We start from the raw sequence: 21,338 nt of genomic DNA on the forward strand, positions 1-21,338 counted from the left end.
AGTCTACCCCAGTGACCTGCAGTAGCTATCCCTCCCTGTCCTGCCTGGGTCCCTGGGTACCTGTGTCCATTGATGAAGGCCTCGCCTCCTGTGGTACTCTCATCTCCTGTCAGCATCTTGAAGGTACTGGTCTTGCCAGCCCCATTGACACCAAGAAGGCCAAAACACTCTCCAGGCCGCACACCCACACAGAGCCGGTCTACGGCCAAGATGCGCCCAATCTTACGTGATTTATATACCTGCAGGAGTGAGGGCATGGGGCTTCAGCGGCTTCAGAAACCCAAGCTTAGGGTTTCTCCTATCTCCCTGCTCTTCCCTGACCCTTAAATCAGTGTCCTCCATAAACCCTAGGAAATTTTCCCCTTTCCTGGTCAGAATCCTCTCCACCCAAACCCAACCCCTGGGTTAGTCCCTCCTCTGACCTTCCTAACACTGACTACTGGTTGGAACGGCCTCTTCCCCCCAACAATTAGCATCTCGTGATCTGTTTCCCTAAACCCTGGGCTGGTCTCCAGGGACCAGTGGCCTCATCCTACCTTGGTCAGGTTCTCAATCTTGACCATATCATTGTCCGCATCCCCCCTCAGGACCCGCTGCCGTTCAATGGCTACATCCACATCATCTTCAATAGGCTTGGTGGATACAGGCAGACGCCTGGGGAGACAAAAGGGAAGGGGCTAAATAGGGTGGGGCAGCTTGAGAGGGGGCTCTGCCTAGCCAACACTACTCACCTGCCTTAACCTAGACCCTCACTGGTGGGAGCGGGCAGCACTTGGAGCAGGGCAGGATGCTCACAGTCATAAAAATCAGAATCTTGGAGCTGAATGGGGTAGTCTAGCCTCACCCACATCTGAGGAGATATCCCCTCTGACGGGTCATCTGGCCCCTACTTGAACAGGAAACTCATTATACCTCCAAGGCCATCCAGTCTATTTCTGAACAACTTTCATTGTCAAGGAAGCCAAGTCTACTTCACTCTTAATCCTGCCTTCTGGGGCCAAGCTGTTGTTGTGTTCTGGAAGAGGACCATGACATCAGAGAAATGATAACATGACTTGCAGTTGACTTTGGTTTGAGTGGGGGAGGGCTGTGCAAGGTCACCAGCCCCACTTTCTCCTCCAGAGCCATCTGGGTCCAGTGGCCTGATATTCACCAGGAGGACAGGAGATGGCCCAGGATGTACTGGGAGACCCTGGCCCTTTTAGGCTAAGGTCTTTTCAGGTACTCACGGTGAGTGAGGTAATGCCCTCTTTAAGAAGTTAATCAAGGAATGGTGGGGCCAAGCAAAGAAAGCTTAAACCGTCTTCCACATGACAACCCATGAGATACCTGAAGACAACTAATATTTCCCTATCCCAAGTCTTTTCTCCTCCAGACTAAATCTCCCTAGTACCTTTCCCAATCTTCATGTTACATGGTTTCCAGTTTCTTCCTACTGTCCCCATCTGCCATGTCCTTCCTAAAATGTGGTACCCAGAACTAGACACATTACTTCAAAGGGAGTCTGCTGAGGGCCAAGGACAACATTACTTCCCTCATTCTTGATATAGTCCAACAGGATTTTCTGATCTCTCTACATCTGTTCTTCCCCTCTGCTCCTGATTGTGCATGGGGGAAGGCAAGACCAGACCAGCTTCATCCCAGCCCAGAAGAAACCCCCCCAAAATCGCTGATTCTTCCCAGGACCAATTCAGCTAATACGGGCTTCTCTGGCCTGGCTCCCATACTCACTGGGGCTGCCGGAGGAAGTTGTACTGACACATGATGGTGATAAAGAAACCCACGAAGCCTTCTATTGTCATGGCAACCAGGCCTCTCGTGACAATGTCCCATTCGAAGGGGGATTTCATTTTGTCGAACTGGCCTGTGGGAGAAAAGGGGGGGGTATTGGGCTTATTGGGGTCTTACCCAGAAAAAGCACAGTCCACCGCCTGATTGCTGTGATGTGAGAGGCACCAAAAGTGACTCCAATCCCCAAATATCTCCACCACAGTGCCTGAAATTCTATCCTTAGAACTTCCCTTTAGATTAAGCATTGCCCTTTCAGGGTTCCTCTAGTAAAATGCAAAAGCCCCTAGGAGGATTCATACATTCAGTCCTTCACACCTTAGTGTGAATGAGTCTGAGTTCTCCTCCTTGGCAAGAAGAGCCCTCTAGGTTGATCAGCACTGAAAGTGGAGAGGGGTGAAAACCAACCCTGAGTTGTGTTTACCTCCCTCTTTCCCCTGAAGCTCATCAACTTATGGTCCCTCCCTGATGCCAGCCTCCTTCATCCCAATCCTTCTGGAGGCTCAGTGTCTCGAGCCTTTACCAATCCCTACTTCCTTTTTCCTCCCTTTCTCCTAGAACAGTGTATTGAGCCCTTGCTGACACCTGTCTCCTTCCCTCCTTCCCACCCCTGGATCTCTGTGTCTGGAGCCTCTGAAGATGTGTGCCTCCCTCCCACCCCTGGATCTCCGTGTCTGGAGCCTCTGAGGATGCTTGCCTCCTTCCCACCCCTGGATCTCCGTGTCTGGAGCCTCTGAGGATGCTTGCCTCCCTCCTCCCCCTTCCTTGGGCTCACCTATCTTGGCGTAATATTCATTGATGTATTCATTGTAAGCCATCTCCATGAGCCCGTGGCCCAAGTTGTAGTTGGGAAAGATGAGGAAGCAGCTCTTCAGGTAACTGTTTACTAATTTCAAGTCCTAGGGAGGAAAGCACGGCAAGGCACTCCCATCGATCTGATCCTGTTTGGGGCCCAGTACCATGTGATGAGTCACCCCTACATCCCCTCTCCCTGGAAAGAGGGCCAGTGTTCCTGGACGAGGCACCAAAGGGGTCAGCTCTAATGCCCATCTCTCTTGTTCCTCCAAGGAGAGGTCATCTGAAATGCCTACCCTGGTCCTTGGATAAGAGTCAGTGCCTTAACACCCAGGTATGTGCTGCCCACCCCACCCCACCCCACCCTACCCCATGGGCACCTTGTCATGTTCAAAGAGTTGCAGCAGAAAAGTGGCGACGGTGGCAGTGATGCCAATGAAGAGGTTGATGACAATGAGGAAGACATAGGCAGAACTGGGCACCTCGAACCAGAAGGAGGCAGGGTACATGATGGGTGTGATTGACCAGCTACAAGTGGAAGAGAGGGGTGGTCAATGACAGGCAGGTTTCCCATCTTATCCAAGGTCTACTCCACCTTCAGGGTCCCCCCACCCCACCCTGGTCTCCTCTTGGTGGGGCTCACAGCTGGTCTCCAGAGTCATTTCCCATCTCCTCCATCCCCACCATGTGATCCCAGAGACCGTACCCGTAGAGCAAGAAGAGGGAGAGCACGGCAGGGAAGTTGGTGGGTGAAGTATAGGCAGGAAGGTCGAACACAAAGAGGATGATGATACAGCAAGTGGCCGGCACCAAGTAGTTCAGCTGAAAGGCATGGGAAAAGCAGGTGTATGCACTGGGAAAGTAATCTTTGGGGGATGGGGGAGGGGGCAGGGCATGGGAAAGTCATACTGTAAGACGGGACTCTAAAACGTCCCTGAAAGCTCAGCCTATAAGGGTACGGGCCTGACAGATGTGGAAGAAGGAAGGGAGAGAAGGGTGGCCAGACTCTTCTGTGTGTGCCCCCTGTGGGTGGGTACACTGATGGGGATAAAGCAGGAACCCAGTGGACATGGTGCCTAGGGTGGAGACATGGTACCCAGCATGTGCGTGGGTATAGTGATCAGGAGGTGAAAGGACCGGGCGCTTGGGGATGGTGCATTTGGCGTCTTCAGAATGGCTTGCACAGTGATACCCTCACCATATCCCAGACGTAGTTGGCTAGCCAGTAGATGACAGGGTTGCAGCCGCTGACAAACTGAAGGTGCTTGGCCTTAGTGGCTTTCTCAGCCACTAGAAAGACCACAAAGCTGGCCGGCACAAAGGACATGGCCACGATGATAAAGATGGCAATGACTACATCAGTGCCCTGCAGGCTGAGGGCAGAGAGGAAAAATAGGGTGGTCGCAGTCAGCCTCAGTCTCCCTAGTACGGTCCCTGCTCCTTCCACCCTCAGAGAGGGAGAGTCAATGCTCCCCCTTTCCACCCCCGGCCGACAGGGACCATACGGTCAGCACACTCCACACCCAATGTGGCAGTGAGCACACGCTACCTCCTTCCTCTCCCCACCTCCCATGCCCATGCCCTCTTGACAACATACAGGTAATCCAAGGAGAGGCTGGCACTGGTCTTGTTCATGGGATGATTGGTGACAGTGATGCCTACGGCACAAGGGAGGGGATAGGTTTAGGCTCTATTAGGTGCCCACCTTCTGTTGTTTCCTGACCACAGTCCATCCATGAACTCACCATAGGCTGCAGGGTTTCCTTTGCTTTTGGGTAGATTGGCACGGAGGATGGCATTGTTGAGGGTGTTTAGGTAAGTGGGCATGCTGTGGTACCCCTTGTTGTTATAGAAGACCTAGGAGAGGAAAGAGCACAGAAAAATGGCAGGGCATGAACTTGGGGAAAACAGCAGGGATGGTGGAGGTGGAAGGAGTGCAGAGAAGATGGATCATCTCATCATAGGTTTAGAACTGAAGGGACAGTTAGAGGCAATCCATTCCAACCTCTTCATTTTACAGATGGAGAAACTGAGGCTCAGAGTGTTTAAGTGACTTGCCCAGGGTCACAGAGCTAGTAAGTGAAAGGCAGAATTTGAACCCAGGTCTTCTTGGCTCTGAGTGCAGCATTCTATCCAATAGGCCTTTGAAGGACAGTTAGATATCATTCAAGAAGAGGGACTGGGGTTGGGGCTGTGATCGTGGCATGGTCTTGGCACTACCCATTCTCCCCTACCCTTATGCCCTGCAGGAGCTAGTGCCTAGCTGACTGGCATTACTTCTTACCTGGGCGGTTCGCCTCACTGCAATCTTACGCACCATTGGGGGTGCCTTGGCTCCAAAGGAGGCAGGTATTGACTTCTGGATGTTGCCAAAGGTGATGGCTCCATATCTGGGTGGGGATAGGAGAGGAAGGAGGGAGAAAGTCTGTAAAGATAGCCCTCACCCGGCTAGTTGATAGGAGCTTCCCTAATCCAAGCCTCAGGCCCCCAGCTTCAGACACCCAGGATCGCCCAGCTCTGACCCTACCCATGCTGTGCCCGCCCCAGGCTCCTCCCTCCTTCCCTCCCTCTATGTGCCTACTCCTAACCTGTGCAGCCTGAAGCGATCTGAAGTGTAGAGGAGATACTCCGACACGTTTCGGCCCGTGATGTCAGTCAAGATGTCCCCCGTTACCACCTTCATCTGGGGTGGGCGTCCACCCACACCACTGGGGCAGGAGAATCCAGTCCCCTGCATGGAGCATGTGCACTTGATGGGTTCGTGGACTACACGTGGCAACGCCGGGACAGAGGTCACCGTCTCTGTGGGCAGAGCATTATCATTCAGCCCTTCCTCCCCTTCCAGTTGGATTCCTGTAGCTTCCTAACTGGTCTTGCTGCCCCTAGTGAACCTCATTTCCAGCTTGTCTTCTTAAAGTACCAATGCCCCTCATCTACTCCAATACTCACTGGCTCCCACCACCTACTTCATCTGCCTAGCACCCAAAACCCTCCACAATCTGCCTCCAGCTGTACCTCTCCAACCTTACTTTTTATTATTTTGCTGTTATTCAGTTGTGTATGGCCCTTCGTGACCTCATTTGGGGTTTTCTTGGCAGAGATACTGGAGTAGTTTGCCATTTCCTTCTCCAGCTCATTTTATAGATGAAGAAACTGAGGCAAACAGGGTTAAATGACTTGCCCAGGGTCACACAGCTAGTACGTGTCTGAGGTCAGATTTGAACTCAGCCTTCCTGGCTCCAGACCCAACACTCTATCAGGCTATGTAGATGCCCCTATTGTTTAAATTATTTTTATTATACCCCTTCATATATTCCATAATCCAGCAAAACAGAGCTACTTCCCTTCCTCCCTATTGTTGACCTATCCTCTTCCATTCTCTAGGCCTTTGTTCATGCTGTCCTCTTCTCTTTTTCCCCTCCTCCCCTGTCCCCACCATCCAGTCCACCATCTCCGCCTCTTGAGGCTTCTCCTTTGTCAAGGCTTAATTGGAATGCCACCTCCTCCATGAGGCCTTCCCTTCCAAAGGAAAGTGATCTCTCCCTCCTCAGACGTCTCGTAGCACTTTGCTTGCACTACTCCTTTACACTGATCTCGCTGTCCCTGGCAGCACAGCTATTCGTAAGCATCTTTCTCCCATTAGACTATAAACAACCTAAAAGCAGGGTCTGTATCACACCTGTTTTGGTATCTGTAGTACCTAGCACAGGTCTCTGCACACACAGTAAGTGCTTAATAAATGTTTGCTGAATGCAAGCTATTTCTTAAATAACTGGAGATGTGCACAATGCCTACAGTCTCTCATTGCCTGAAAGCTGGGAAAGGCCCTCCTCTTCTGACAGCAGGGATAGGCCCAGGCTTGTGGACACTACCTCACGGTGCATTCAACTCATTAATCACAGGCATAAGGGAAACCCGAGTGTCTACCAGCACAGGGAGTTCAATACCTCTCATGGTGGTGGGTAGCAGAGTAGTATTCCAGGCCCTCAGGAGCTCTTCATCAGGAGACAAAGGGAAGTCAGAGGGTGCAGGAGAGGGGGGTGGTGGTACAAAGTTGGACAGGGGCAGCCCTTGGGTGAAGGAGTCAATGCACATGGCGTCGAAGTATCGCGCAGCCAACACTCTGGACTCACTGCTACTCAGGTTCAGGGTCAATACCAGGGTCCCATTGGCAGGTGTCTTCAGCACACATGTGGCACCGATGCCAGAAGGCAGCCGAAACGTGTTAACCAGCTGTTGGGGACTGGCATCAGGGGACAATTTGAGGCTAGGGAAAGAGAAGGTGACAGCTATGAGCTCCAGGGGCCGAGGCAGTCGCTGCCCGAGAATTTTCCATCAGGCCAGTTCACCTCTTCCTGGGACACTCTCCCTCCTCACCGTCACCTCTAGAATCCCTCCCTTGCTTCAAGACTGAGGTCTGATGACACCTTCTTCAGGAGGCCTTTATCAGTCCCCCAGGTGCTAAAGACTTCCTCTCTCCCCTTTATGTATCTCGTATGTACACGTTGCTTCCCCATTAGAACGTAAGCTCTTGAGGGCAGGGACCGTTTTTGCTTCCCTTTTTGTATCCCTAGGGCTTAGCCGCCCAACTGGCAGTAGCGTTAAATAAATATTTTTTGATAGATTAAGAGACTGCCCCATGAAATTCTCCTCCCCTCCTGCCCCATGCATCAGGAGTGCTTCCTGTCCCCAATATCGGCCCCTCTCTTCCCAATGTTAACCCTGGGGGAGCTCACCGGTATTCATGTCGCTCTTCATTGGCATAGGGGATGAAGTTGCCCCGGGGCTGAGTGTAATTGTGGTACTGGGAGGGCGAGAGGATCAGCGGGGGCAGGTCACCTAGGATGGAGTGGAGAGAGAACCACGTTGGGGGGTGAGAAGGAGGGCCATAGTGGGATAGCCTTGCTTCCCCCCTGCCACATGGCCATGCCCTCTGTGAGTGAGGGCAGCTTGAGATGATGATGACGATGATGATGACTTTAAGGTTTCTAAAATCCTGAAGCAAGTACTATTACTACGCTTATTTCACAGATGTGGAAACAGAGTCCAAGAGAGATTAAGTGACTTGGCCAGGGTCACACAGCTAGAAAGTATCTAGGGCAGGATGTGAACTCAGGCCTTCCTGACTCTCCAATATCAGTATTCTATCCATGTAGACCTAGCTGCTTACGAGAAACAGAGGCTGAGGAGGAACATGAGCAGTCGCAGACCTGGAAGGAACCTTAAAACATCTAAATCCAACCTTCCCATTTCAAAGAAGGGGAAACCGAGACCCAGAAGGAAAGGGATGTCCAGAGTCACACAATGAACTAGAAGCTGAGGCAGGACCAGCCCCGCCAGGGCTTCTTATTTCCAGTTCCAGGCACCTTGCACTGAGCATGAGTCCCAGCTCTGGTATGTATTAGCTGTATGTCTGTCAGAAGTCACAGCCTCTCTGGGCTCAGTCTCTTTATTTGCAAAACGAAAGTAACAATCACCTGTCTCATGGGACTGCCACAAGGAGAGTTCTCTGCAAGTCCTCAAGCACTACTGTTACTGAGCTCTATGCCTCCCCCTGCCTCATGGGGCAGACGGGGCAGTGGAGGACATGGGATCGCTGCCCACATTCCAGCCTGGGTCAGTAAGGAGCCAGCAGGCATGGCCGAGCCCCAGGCTCCTTACAGCCAGGGAGCTCTCTTTCCAGAACTCTCCTGGAGGGTGAAGAAGCTATAAGCAAAGCCATCAGCTATTGAGCTTCACCCATGGGGAAGTAAGCCCAGGGATTGTACTCCCTCAAGGCCAGAACAAAATAGGCTTCACAGGGTCGAGTTAAATCCCTGGGAGACAAGAGCCACGCAGGGGTTAATCACTGATAGTGAGAGACTGGGGAAGATACTCAGCTTGCAGAACTGGATAGATAACAGCTGGGAAGGCCTTAATTATGCTGTCCACCTTCTCATTTCATAGAAGTGGAAACTGAGGCCCAGGAGAGGGAAAGTGAACACCAAGTCACACAGGTAGTGGCAGAGCTGGGGTTGGAACCCAAGTTTCTTGACTTCTTCTCTAGGAATAGGGTCATGCAGGTATATCGCTTAACCCCTTACATAAGCTCCATCAGGTCAGAAGACTGTCTAATTCCTCATTGTATCTCCCACAATGCCTAGGACGGGGCCTTGAACAAAATGACATCCAGAGAAGGAACATCATTTTGCACAAGGACTAGAAACCACGTCTCCTGACTCCCAGTCCAGGAATCCCTAACTCTTAAATAACACCAAAGATGACCCTCCCCACCCCTCCATGGCCTTCTCTGACTAACGACAGATAGACAATCCCATCCAGATCGAGCAGCGGGACAGCCATGCTCATACCAATCTCCGGGACAGAGAGGGCCACGGTCATGGCCACACAGACAAAGAAGGCAGGCAGCAGGATCTGGGAGAAGAGTGCCTTGGTGTTGCGGCGAGCACAATGGAAACGTTTGACCAAAAGCCCGTGAAACTGGCGTAGCTTCAGCCACCAGCCTTCTAGTTTGGAGCTGCCCTGGCCAACCATTGACAAGGTCTCGGCCTCCACTTCTGCAGAAAGGAACAGACGTGGGGGGTCACTCAGATTCTGCTCCCTCATCTTCCCTTCCCTCTCATCTTCAGGCTAAGGGCAGAGGCAGAAGGGTAAGACCTCTTGGCATTCCCAGGGCCTTGGAATAGGTTTCCAGCCTGTTACGGACTGACCCACTCATGGGGCTTCCTGCCTGAGAGCTTATTAGAAGGGGACCAATGCTAGGTAGGGCAGAGAGAAAGTCTTTACCCATTAGAAGGTGATTTTAGGGGGTCAGAAAAAGGTAACAAGGTTGAGGGATCTTGATGTGTGGTGGGGGGACCAGTGGCCTCTAGAGGAGTCTTTGGGAAGTTAGAGACAGGGCCCAAAAAGGTCTGGGGAGATTTTAAGGAAGAAACTAGAAAGTTGGAGGAGTGGGTCAGCCAAGGACTATGGGGAGGCAGGAACTGAAGAAGGGAAGCTGAGGCAGGGCTGGAGAGGGGGCCTACAGACTTGGAGAAAGAAGGCCTTTGGAGGACTGGACAGGGGCTTGGTGGATGTGTGTCAGGAGTCTGAAGAGGTGGTCGGGGTAAATTAGAGGATCATGGGAGAACAGATGGAGGTCTGTGGAGACTAGAGAAAGTGCCTGGATGGGCACAGGAGAAGGAACCTGAGGAGCTTGAAGGAGTAGGAGGGGAAACTTAGAAAATCCTAGTTTGGAATGTGGGATAGCAGGGTGACTGGCTATGCCTCCTGAGAGCATCAACCGGAGCACCCCAGGAGCCACATAAAGTTCTCCTCAGGCTGTTTAAGAATTAACCACAGCTATGGCTAGGCCTACCTTGCAGGCTGACATTGTCAGGGTCCTGAAGATTGTCAAAGAGTGGGGAGTAGTCACCATAAACTTCAACATAGGCGCCTTCCTCATCCCCTCGGACTGAGCCCGCCGAGGAAGAGGAGCGCAGAGATGCTTGGGACTGCGTCAGCTGAGAGCAGCCCACCAGGTTGCTGTGCTCAGAGTGGGGTGAGGCGGCAGCCTCCCTGTCCTTCTGCACCTCGGCCTTAGGAAGAGCATCCTTCTTAGACTCCTTCATGTCTGGTGGAGTTGAGGAGAGGCTATCACTGCTTCTGCAGGGAGCTGAATACTTCCCTCACTCCCCTTCCCCAATCCCTAGTCCTCATACTCCAAGTGCCCTCAAAAGTAGCCCCTGGGGTGGGAACTTCAGTGCCCCCCAGCTTGGCTGCCCTCCCAGTGCCCATGCCTTCCCTCCCTTCTGCTGGACAGCTACAGGCCACACCCGTATGACCTTTGATCTTATCTTGCTAGGGCTCAGGCCCAGCCTTCCCTATGCCTTTTTTGACTCAATCGTCTCTACCACATCCCACCAGCAGCCTAGACTGCCCCTGGGTCTCTCAGCTGAGATGGGTGACCTTTTGCCTTCTCTTGCTGGGGCTCAGGCCTCTCCACTACTCCCTGGCCAACTCCATGTTGGCTCTGTGCTCATACCCCTATGCTTTCTGGCTCTCTCTTGAGGGCAGGAACTGTCTTACTTGTACCTGCATTCCTAGCATTTGATGCAGTGTTTGGCACAAAGTAAAGAATAAATGCTTTATCTATCTGGGTCAGGGTAGGTGGGATGATAACTGGAGATAATGGAATATGTCTGATGACTACTCAAGATTCTGTCTCATAATGAGGGCAAGGAGACTGGACAGTGCCCACAGATGTTGCCACGTCCCCGTGAGCCTTCCCACACGGGGGCACAGGCTACCCTGCTATGTGGCAAGGGAGAGAGAAAACTGTAAACTCCCTGGAGTCAAGCACCATATATTCTGTGTGCTCAGGTCTCTTCTTCCCTACTAGATTGTAAGACAGGTCTACACAACATACCACCCATGGGTCATTTGTGACCCACCAAAGGATTTCAGGTCTCAAAAATGCAAAGGATGTAAAACAAGGCTGCACAGCATACCACTCATGGGCCACAAGCAGCCCACGGGCAGTGTGTTATGTAGATCTGCTGTAAGGCCTGTGAGGGTAGCAACGGTGTCTTTGTTATATACCCCCACCATGTCCTACATACTTTATTACACTCCCTCCTACCCTATTATACAAATGTTAAGTGCCCGTCCTTTGCATGGCGGGCACTCAGTAAGAAAATTGAATGAGCTTATAAGATGAAAATTTATTCAAACTCTCTACTCCTACCAAGTTCCCAACATTTATATATGGCTGCATATGTGTGCGCGCACACACGCGCACACACACACACATGCACATGCGCACACACACACAGGAATGGGCACCTTAGCATCTGCCCAACCAATTCCCAGTGCTAGCAAGCTCAGACCCACCCTTCAACAGCACTGCTGCTTTTCCCCTTGGATCTGACTGTTCCCCCCCAAACCCTGCTCACCGGCCTCACTGTTTTCCAAGGACTGGTCCTCCTCAGATACCTTGAGGAAAACTTCTTCCAACGTAGTGTCCATGAGCCCAAAACTGGTCAGCTGTAGCTCCTCCAAGCTTAATTCCAGGTGCTGCCCAGGCACAGAGCGAGTCATGGAGATGCAGAGGTATCTCAAGAACCCAGCCCCACAACTGACCCTCATCACCCTCTCAGGCTGGAATGCAACTGCCCTCCCTAAAGGGCACAGGCATGCAGGCATTCCCCACCATCCCTTTGGGAGGCCACTGTGCAGTCCCACCCATTCAGTAGGATCTCTTCATAGCAGCCCCACGTAGAAGGCCCCACCTGACTTCTGAGAAGAGTTTCAAGGCAGCCCTACAAATGGCTGTCCGTGGCTCACAATTGTTCTGTACTCTTCCCTCCCCTCCACAGGGCTGCTAAGTATCTTCCCAGTTACTCTTCTACTGCATACTTTGATTTTGGAGCGATGCTCAGACCCTTCTCTGTCATCTTCTGGGACAAGTCTCTGGGGAGTGGTGTAATCACCCCTGGTTACCTATCGCCACAAGCTACCTGACCCTCTTACCTGGAAGAGTCGTTCAAAACCTCCTTTCTTAGCAGCTTCACTGGGCAGAATGTAGGAGAGTTCAGTGTTGGTGTCTGAGATGAGCAGACAGGAAGCCACATACTTCTTTATGAACTGGGAAACCCGAGGTTCAGAGCAGGGGCTGAGCGCTGAGGAGGCTGGAGAGCTAGGTGTCTGGCCAGACTCTGGAGTAAGCAGAGGAGAGGAGTGGGGTTGGTTAGGGTATCTGGAACCCTCTCTTTGTCGGCAGCTGGAGGCTGGGGAGAAATGAGATGGACCAAATGAAAGGACCACATCGGTGGAATAGGAAAAGGATGGGAGCCAGACAGGGATTATTGGGGTGCCCCCAGAGCACATACAGAACACCTACTGGTGAAGAGGAAATTGGGTGTGCCTTGTGTCAGGACACAGAGGAAAGGGGAAGCCCAATGGGGTTCAAGAGCACAGACCAGACACACTGCCGGGCTCTGCCTGCCGCTTGACCAGGGTCAGGCGATAGCCGTCTCCATAGGTGCTCTTCAGGAAGAGTGAGGACCCACAGCACTTGAGTTTGCCATGAGAGATGATAGCAATGCGGTCACCCAGTAGGTCGGCTTCATCCATGTGGTGAGTAGACAAAAGGATGGTCCGTCCTATGGAGTCACAGAAGTTAGGGAGGCCCCTGAGAACCCTCAGAGCCTCAGACAGAAGCCCTGGGCTGACCCAGGAACGAGTATAGCACCTGGCACATAGTAGGTGCTTTATAAATGCCTGATGACTGATCAATCCTCCCTCTGGTCCACCTTAAAGGCTGCATTCCCAGGGAATGTAGCAAAAGTCCTCAGCCCCTTCAGCCCTAAACTCCCTGGCTCTATCCTCCCACCCGTCTCACCAGGCTTGTATTTGAGGATGAGATCCCAGATGGCTCGGCGGGCATAGGGATCAACACCAGCGGTGGGCTCATCCAGGATGATGGCACGGGAACCTCCCACGAAGGCGATGGCCACCGACAGCTTACGTTTCATCCCGCCAGACAATGTTTGCACCAGTGAGTGACGTTTGTTGGACAACTCCAGGTCTTCGATCATCCTGAATAGGAAGAGACCAGGTGTGGGATTGGTAAATCAAGTCGACGAGCATTTACTAAGTATCTACTATAAGCCAGACACTGGGCTAAGTGCAGGGGATACAAGCAAAGGCAAAATTAATGACTGCTCTCAAGAACCTTACAGTCTGATGGTAAGCGTGTAAAGATGGCCTCAACCTATCATGGGACCCACACCACCCTCGCATGATCATTACCTGACAGCGAGGTGGCTTACTGGATACAGGCCTGGAGTCAGAAAGACCTAGATTCAAATCCAGCCTCAGACACTAACTAGCTGTGTGACCCTGGGCAAGTTACTTACCCTCTGTTTGCCTCAGTTTCCTTATTTATAAAATCAGGATAATAATAGCACCTATCTCCCAGGGTTGTTTTGAGGAACAAATGAGATACTATGTAAAGCAGTTAGCACAATGCCTCGCACAGAGTGCTACATAAATGTTAACTATTATAATTAGCTATTATTATGACCAAGAAAATTAGGTATAAATTATTGTCCAAGACCATTTTAGAAAGGTCTGAATGACCTTACAGACCTGGATCCCCATTTTTCTAAAGGTTTCCTATAGAACTATACAGTACACAAATGAATCATGACAACTGTACGATCACTTGCCTTTAATAATTTTCGTCTCAAGTCTCTCCTGCCCTGTCTGCCTCCTATAATAGCAGCAGCTCATGTAAAATTTCTATAACACTTTAAGGATTACAAAGCACTTTCCTCATAACAACCTGTGAAGAAGGGAGGAAGAGGCATTGTTCTCATTTTACAGATAAGCCCCAGGTGACCCTGAGTTCTCCAAGGCTATGACAAAAGAATTCCATCTCTAGTAGGTCATATCATGCTCAAGGAGTTCCAGTACAGTCCCAGCAACAGATTATGCCTGTTTTTTGAGGACCAGCCTCGCTAAGTGCAGAGGGCAGGGCTCAGCAGCAGTACACTGGCTGTGTGGTGATGAATTCTTTGGCTCTGGCAACCCATGAAACAAAGAAAAATGCAAAATGACTCTGGGTCCTACATGGACACTTTCCACTTCTACTGGAATAGAGGCAGGGGAGCAGTAAAGTGGGAAGAGATTGCTAAGAACCACCAAGGTTTTAGACTGCCTATAAACCTTTAGCTGGTACTCTCAATGTGAGATCCTTGTCCAGCCACAAATGATTGGACCTGCTACTGGAGAATATGAATCTTGTCACTCTTGACACTCTCACTAGAAATCAAAGGCTCTTGACCTGGTTCCTTAAGGATTGGATCTTTAAGGGACTTGGATGGGGAAAATAATTGCATCTTTATTTCAATATAATTGGTTTCCTTTATCATCCCATCTATTTTATTTTGTGCATCTAAAAACATAATTCTGAGAAGAGGTTCATGGACTTCACCAGACTGCCAAGGGGGTGGGCCATGACACACAAAAAAGTGAAGAATTCCTATTATAAATGAAACCAGAAGACAAAAGGAAGTTATGGCTAAATGGAAGGATAAACTCACAAGTCCTACTTGAACAGATGATCAAAGGTGGGTTAAAACTGTATGAGAGTCTCTGATGGACAAAGAAGTTGTTAGAAGACAAAGGAGGTTATTTCAGAAAAACATGGCAAGACCTATATGAACTGATGCATAGTGAAGTGAAAAGAGCCTGGAGATCATTGTGCACAGTGACAGCAATGTTTTAATGATGATCAACTGTGGAAGACTTGGTGGCTCTGAACAATATAATGATCCAAGATAATTCCAAAAGACTCATATGAAAAAATGCTATCCACCTCCAAAGAGAAAACTGAACTCTGAGTGAAATTTGAAGTATAGTTTTCTCACTTTATTTCTCTTACTTTTTTAAACAAAGGCTAACATGGAACTATGTTTTGCATGATTTCATATGTGTGATTGATATCATATTGCTTGCCTTCTCAGCTGGTAGAGGAAGAAGGGAGAGAATTTGGAACTCAAAATTTAAAAAGAATGTTAACAAATAAATAGATTTTAAGAAAAAAACAACAGCAGTTGTTAGGTCTCTTTCTATTATCAACCAAGGCATAAAATGGAGAGATGGAAGCTTGCCAAAGGTGTTTGCCATTGTGGCAGAGGATATTCAAATCCAAGAGGGATGTCCTACAAATGGTGAAGGCATTCTGGGGCTCCTATTCAGAGGTGATATGCTGCTGACGGCATTCAGCCCCCAGATCCATAATCACACAAAACAGTATGGTGGGAGAACCAGGAGAACATTGTACACAGTTACAGCCACATCATGCAATGACTGACCTTGATAGACTTGGCTCTTCTCAGCAATGCAAGATTCTAAGACAATGCCAAAAGGCTCATGATGGAAAATGCCATCCACATCCAGAGAAAGAATTACAGAGTCTGAATGCAGATCGAAGCAGACTATTTGCTCTATCTCTGTTTTGTTTTGTTTTGTTTCTTCTTTCTCATGGTTCATTCCATTGGTTATAATTCTTCTTTGCAACATGACTAATGTGAAAATGTTTAATGTGAATGTATGTGTAGAGCCTATATCAGATTGCATGCTGTTTTGGGGAGGGGAAAGGGGAGAGCAGGGGAGAAAATTTGGAACTCAAAAGCTTGTGGAACTGAATGTTATAAACTAAAAATAAATAAATTTACTTTAAAAAAGAGTATGGTGGAAGTGTCCACACAGGAAAAAACATGCCTACTTAGTGCAAACTGTGATAATCGGTTAGACAGACATTGCATAGAGTTGGGCAATCAATGGAGAAATCCTGGACAGACATGGCAGATGAATGATGATCTGGGTCCAAATCTGAACAGCAAGAGGTTTGTCTTTGGGAAATTACATGGTGCTTTTAATGACCCCAAGATTCTCCCTGAAACAAGAGATGGAGATAGGATCTAGAATTGTGATTTTATTGGTGGAGAGATGTCCCAGAGAAGGAAAGTCCTACCAATGCAGGTCAGTACTTTCTCTGCAACTTATACACTAAGTAGCCTAGAGCACTGAGAGGTTAAGTGACTTGTCCACTGTCACAAAGTCAGTATGTGTAGGAGCAGGACTTAAACTGAAGAACTGAGACTGTGAGTCATGGAAAGATTTATGGTGGGTGAGAGCAAGATGTAACACATGACCAACAGGAACCACATGAGAGGAAAAGCATAAAGGTTATCAAAAAGTATGATAGGAAAAGATGGTCCACGAGTGGGAGGGAGGGAACAGTCAGTGGATATCCAGTAGGCTTTTTTGGTATCTACGTCATGTCCAGAGTTAAAGGAAGGTACCTGGCAGATTGGGTGGACCCCACCCCCACTATGGAGGATTTCTGGGCAGGCATGAGAAGGGGAGAATGTGTTGAAATCAGCACCACTGGAGTGAGAGTACACACATCACTAATATCACAGACCCATGGAATTAGTATTCACAGATTAGGTCACTGAGGCTCAGAGGGGTCTCATTTGTGACCCAAAGTCACAGATCTAGTGGGCATTGGATTTAGATCTCAAACCAAGTTTTTCTGACTCCAGAACCTGTTACCTTTCCACAACATGCCTTCTATCATGTTTTCTCTCCTAGGTTTATCCCCCTGCCATGGCCTTTTCCACACATACCCACACACACCCCCAGGGCCAGCTCCTACTTGTCCATCTCCTTCTGGATCTCCTCCTTGGCCATGCTCTTGAGCTGTGAATAGAACCACAGGTGCTCCTCCACCGTGAGCTTGTCAAACAGTACATTGTGCTGAGGACACATGCCCAAGTTCTTGCGGATTTCATCCATCTCTGTTCGGATATCATGGCCATAAATAGTGGCTGAACCAGATGTTGGAGGGAACAGGCCAGTCAAGATGGACCTGGGGTGGAAGGGGAGAGAAAGTAAAAGGTAGAGCCCAGGGAGCAGAGGGGAAGGAATAATAAGGAAGCTACCAGTGGATGGTACCATGGGGCTGGGATTCATAGCTACCGTCTTCCTCCCACCCTAAACCAAGGCCCATCCCCTCTTGGGAGACCCGGCCCCAGCATCCCCTAGACAAGCTGTGGCAAACAGTGGGTACTTACATGGTAGTGGTCTTGCCAGCTCCATTGTGGCCCAAGAAAGAGACCACCTGATTTTCATAGAGGTTGAGACTCAGTTTGTTCAAGGCCATCTTCTTGTCATTCTTATAGACCTTGGTGAGCTTATCCACACACACAACAAGGGGCAGGTGACTGGGTTCTTCTTCTATGCCTCGTGTCTCCTCTGCAGCCAAAAGCCCAGAGATCAGCAAGCGCTGAGCAGGGCCAGGCTGGATGTACAGTGAAAACAACTGCACCATGGGCCTGTCGGGCCCAGCTGACTCCAAGGGCTTAGCTCTTCACCCTGAGTACCTGGAGTAGGCCCTCAACAACACTCTCTATTCTTCCACTTTCCCCCAACCCCAATCTAAACATTGTTCACTCTTCCATATTTACCAGCTACATTTCATATACATACACACACACACCCTAAGCCCACCCACCTATGCCCAATTTACCCAGCCGCCGGCTCTCCATAGCACAGGCCTGGTCTTCCTCCATGACACTGAGTCGAGGGGGTCTCGCCCAAGGCCAGCTCCACTCCCAGGCCTCTGCTCGCCCACTCCCCAACCAGTAAGACTTCTGAAGTGGGAAATACCAGGGCCGAGGAAGTCCATACATGCCTAGGAGTGAGACCAAAGATTATAAAAGTTAGAGCTGATAAGGACCTAGAAACCATACCAACCCCCTCATTTTTTGCAGGTGAAGAAAGAGAAATGCAATGACAGGGTCACAAAGGTGGAAAACAGCAAAGATGGAATTTGAATGCAACTACTGGGTCAGGAGGCAGCACTGGAGACAGGTAGAAACATGAGATAGCTTGGAGAAAAAGGGGCCTTTAGAGACCGTATAGAGAGAATGTTACCCAGTCATGAAGACATGGGTTCACATTCTGTCCCAAATGCATGATAACTTTGTGATCCTGGCCAAGACATTTAACCTCTACAAACTTCATCCATAAAAGGATAATAATCACACCTACTTCACAGCATTGCAAGAATCAGATAAGTGTTTTGCAGAACCTTACATTTTCATTTAAATGTGAATTATTATTATCACTACTACTAATAATAATCTCATTCTCCTCTTTTCAGATAAGAATTCAGATAAAAATAGTCCCAGGACAAGGCACTATCCTATTATTATATGAATATTCAGGGTGTCCCAAAAGTCTTGGTGCAGTTTAAGCTTTCATAAGCTTCAGGAGCTTACACTGTACTAAGACTTTTGGGACATATCCAGTTTAATGCCCTGCAGACTACTGCTACTCTTTTTGTAGGAGTTCAGATAAAGATAGTCTAAGGACCAGTGGTAATCCTGCCGTTATTTTATATTTTATGTTTGTTGCACAGGTGGATAAATTACTGTTGGGCTTGTTTTGATATGTCCTGTGGTCCAACGAACCTCAGACAGGTGGTAATACCAGTGTGGGCTTCATGCCCATCAGTGACTGCTAGTTAAAAGCCCCAGGTTTCATTCAGTTCAGGCCTCAGTCTCTCCTGTGGATTCGAGGACTCTCCTTCTCACAGTGTCTTCACCAACAAGTCTGGCTTGATTCCACAACCTCCCTCCCCAGGGACACAAAGTTAACTCAGCTAGGGAATGCGGGCTGATAAAGTACTTACTTCTGACCCTGAAAGGAGGCATTAGGTAAGAGCTCTGGAATTGCTAAGCTTGAAAATATTGGGAAATATTTACTGTTGACCATGGGAAGGGATGCTGTTATTATAAAGTTTCTAAAGTATGCAGGGGGTGGGGGGAGCCTATTCTGGTAACACCAAAGGTCCGTACCTACAGACAAGGACCCACTGGGGGAAACCTTGGGATAAATTAATTTCCCAAATTAATCTGACCACAGAACACTTAGGGCTTGAAATATATTAACTAGACCTACAAAAACTTGTAGGAGAGTACCCAGGAAGAAGTGTTGAGAGAGGAAATTAAGCCATTCTCACCCTGAAAAATTTCCACACGTAATACATATTTTTGAAACACATGAAATTTCATATTTAATATTTTATAGGCAACAAATATTACTAGCATCAACATTTTCTCACAGAAACCCAGCTTTTATCATGAAGAAACGAAGAACATAGTTTAGCTTATGCTTATGGGCCAATAAGTCCCTCGGGTCTAGGGAAAATTCCTGGACACAGACCCTTTCCCGCCCTTGCTTGAGCCTCCATTATAGATAGAGAGATAACGTTTACACAGCGCTTCAATCTTCCCACAGGATTTTGCGTACAACAACCCTATGAAGTAACTGTTATCATTATTCCCTTTTTACAGAGGAAGAAACTGAGGATAAGAGAGTCAAAGTCACACAGCACCTGAGGCAAGATCTGAGGCCAGGTCTTCCTGATTCCAAGGTTAGTACCTTACTCACTATGCCACCTCGTTGTCTGGGATCTGGGACAGCATATTCTTTTTTTTTTTAAATAATTTATTTACATATTTTTTTGTTTCCAACATTCACTTCCATAAAATTTTGAGTTTTAAACTTTCTCCCCCTTCCTCTCCTCCTCCTTCCCCAAGATGGAGTGCCATCTGATATAGGTTCTACTTACACACCTGTATTAAACATATTTTCATGTTAGTCATGATGTAAAGAAGAATTAGAACGGGAGGAACCACGAGAAAGGAGAAACAAAACAAAACAACAAAAGAAAAGGAGAGCAGATAGTATGCTTCGATCTGCATTCAGACTCCAAAGTTCTCTCTCTGGATGCGGACAGCATTTTTCATCCATTGTGAGTCTTTTGGAGTTCCCTTCGGTTTTTGCATTGCTGAGAAGAGCCAAGCCTATCGTGGTCAGTCATTGCACAGGGCAGCTGTTATTGTGTACAATGTTTTCCTGGTTCTGGAGCAGCATATTCTTTAACTAACTCTATCCTCTATAGCCAGCTCCTCCCACCTCTCTGGGGTCAGAATGAAGCAGGGGCAGCTCTTCCTGGGTCACACCTCCCTGGGGCATCCAAGTGTTCTCAAGTGTTCCCAGGCCCTAGCCTCTGAGCCAAAGATTTCTGATCTGAGACTAGAGGGCAGTCGGTGTGACATGAGGGCCCTCTGCTTTCCTTGGATTCAACAAAAAAAACAACAACTTATTAGTAGTTAGAGATAACAGGGCAGCTAGGTAGTGCAGTGGACAGAGTGCCAGGCCTGGAGTCAGGAAGATTTAAATTTTGCTTCAGACACTTACTAGCGGTGTGACCCTGGGCAAGTCACTTTACCCTATTTGACTCAGTTTCCTCATCTGTAAAATGAGCTGGAGAAGGAAATGGCCCAACCACTCTAGCATCCTTCCCCAACAGGGTCTTGAAGAGCTGGGACAGGACTGAAATGAACAAACAAGTTGATTAACTGACTGACACAGCAGTGCCTGTGGTCAGGAAATTTATAATCTAGCAGGATCAAGGGGTTTATAACCCAATCCCCCAGTTGTACAAATGAGGAAACCAAAGAGATTCAATCTATTGTCCAGAGCTACACAGCCGATAAGCACGAGAAGCAAGATTTAAAGCCTGGGCCTCTGGCTTCATTCTAGGATACAGAGGCTTAGCTTCCCTTCTACAGCATTAGATCTCTCCATTTCCCTGGCTAGGCAGAAAGCCCAGAATCGGCCACACCTCTGCCATACTGTCCTTAACCAAGGAACAAGGAACAGTTACCTCTATTCGAGGATGCCTTCCTCCCCAAGAGTCTGAACCTTCCCTATCCAGTGGAGCACCTGCAGGCATACTACCTACCGCTCTCTGAGTTCATAATTCAAGTCGATGAGTATTTACTGAGGATCCCTTCCCACCCCCACCCCCACCCAATCCTAATCCCATTCTAGGTAAACTAGAAGATACAGTAGGTGGAGTGGCTAGACTGGGAGTCAGGAAGACCAGAATTCAAATCCTTCCTCTGATACTTGCTAGTTGCAAGACCTCTGGGCAAGTGACTTAACTTCTCTTTCAGCCTCAGTCTCCCCAATAATGAAATGGGAATAATAGAAGCACTTACCCCACAGGGCTGACATGAAAAGCCAATGATATGCTTTGTAAACTTTAAAGTACTATTTAAATGTTAGTATTATTATCATAATTATCATGCAGAGTCAGTGGAGGTCCAAAAGGGTTGAGGAGACAA

The 21,338-nt window shown here is 48.8% G+C and overlaps 1 protein-coding gene across 2 annotated transcripts in view; it reads right to left on the reverse strand.

The window, feature by feature from the left end:
* Positions 1 to 21,338, reverse strand: part of ABCA2 (ATP binding cassette subfamily A member 2) — a 71,152-nt gene that overhangs the window by 6,588 nt on the left and 43,226 nt on the right. For both annotated transcript variants that reach the window (XM_036748342.1, XM_036748341.1), the window contains exons 21-42: positions 17,666 to 17,830; positions 17,211 to 17,391; positions 16,793 to 17,005; positions 12,965 to 13,161; positions 12,543 to 12,725; positions 12,094 to 12,278; positions 11,517 to 11,637; positions 9,941 to 10,195; positions 8,934 to 9,140; positions 7,320 to 7,422; positions 6,531 to 6,850; positions 5,172 to 5,385; positions 4,868 to 4,973; positions 4,329 to 4,440; positions 4,181 to 4,241; positions 3,782 to 3,956; positions 3,290 to 3,405; positions 2,964 to 3,111; positions 2,564 to 2,687; positions 1,732 to 1,864; positions 537 to 654; positions 61 to 239 (exon numbers count right to left, since the gene is read on the reverse strand). In XM_036748342.1, coding sequence (XP_036604237.1) covers positions 61 to 239; positions 537 to 654; positions 1,732 to 1,864; positions 2,564 to 2,687; positions 2,964 to 3,111; positions 3,290 to 3,405; positions 3,782 to 3,956; positions 4,181 to 4,241; positions 4,329 to 4,440; positions 4,868 to 4,973; positions 5,172 to 5,385; positions 6,531 to 6,850; positions 7,320 to 7,422; positions 8,934 to 9,140; positions 9,941 to 10,195; positions 11,517 to 11,637; positions 12,094 to 12,278; positions 12,543 to 12,725; positions 12,965 to 13,161; positions 16,793 to 17,005; positions 17,211 to 17,391; positions 17,666 to 17,830 — 3,616 coding nt within the window. The remainder of the gene's footprint in view (positions 1 to 60; positions 240 to 536; positions 655 to 1,731; positions 1,865 to 2,563; positions 2,688 to 2,963; positions 3,112 to 3,289; positions 3,406 to 3,781; positions 3,957 to 4,180; positions 4,242 to 4,328; positions 4,441 to 4,867; positions 4,974 to 5,171; positions 5,386 to 6,530; positions 6,851 to 7,319; positions 7,423 to 8,933; positions 9,141 to 9,940; positions 10,196 to 11,516; positions 11,638 to 12,093; positions 12,279 to 12,542; positions 12,726 to 12,964; positions 13,162 to 16,792; positions 17,006 to 17,210; positions 17,392 to 17,665; positions 17,831 to 21,338) is intronic.

Source organism: Trichosurus vulpecula, chromosome 3 (genome assembly GCF_011100635.1).
Source record: "Trichosurus vulpecula isolate mTriVul1 chromosome 3, mTriVul1.pri, whole genome shotgun sequence".
Classification (NCBI taxonomy): domain Eukaryota; kingdom Metazoa; phylum Chordata; class Mammalia; order Diprotodontia; family Phalangeridae; genus Trichosurus; species Trichosurus vulpecula.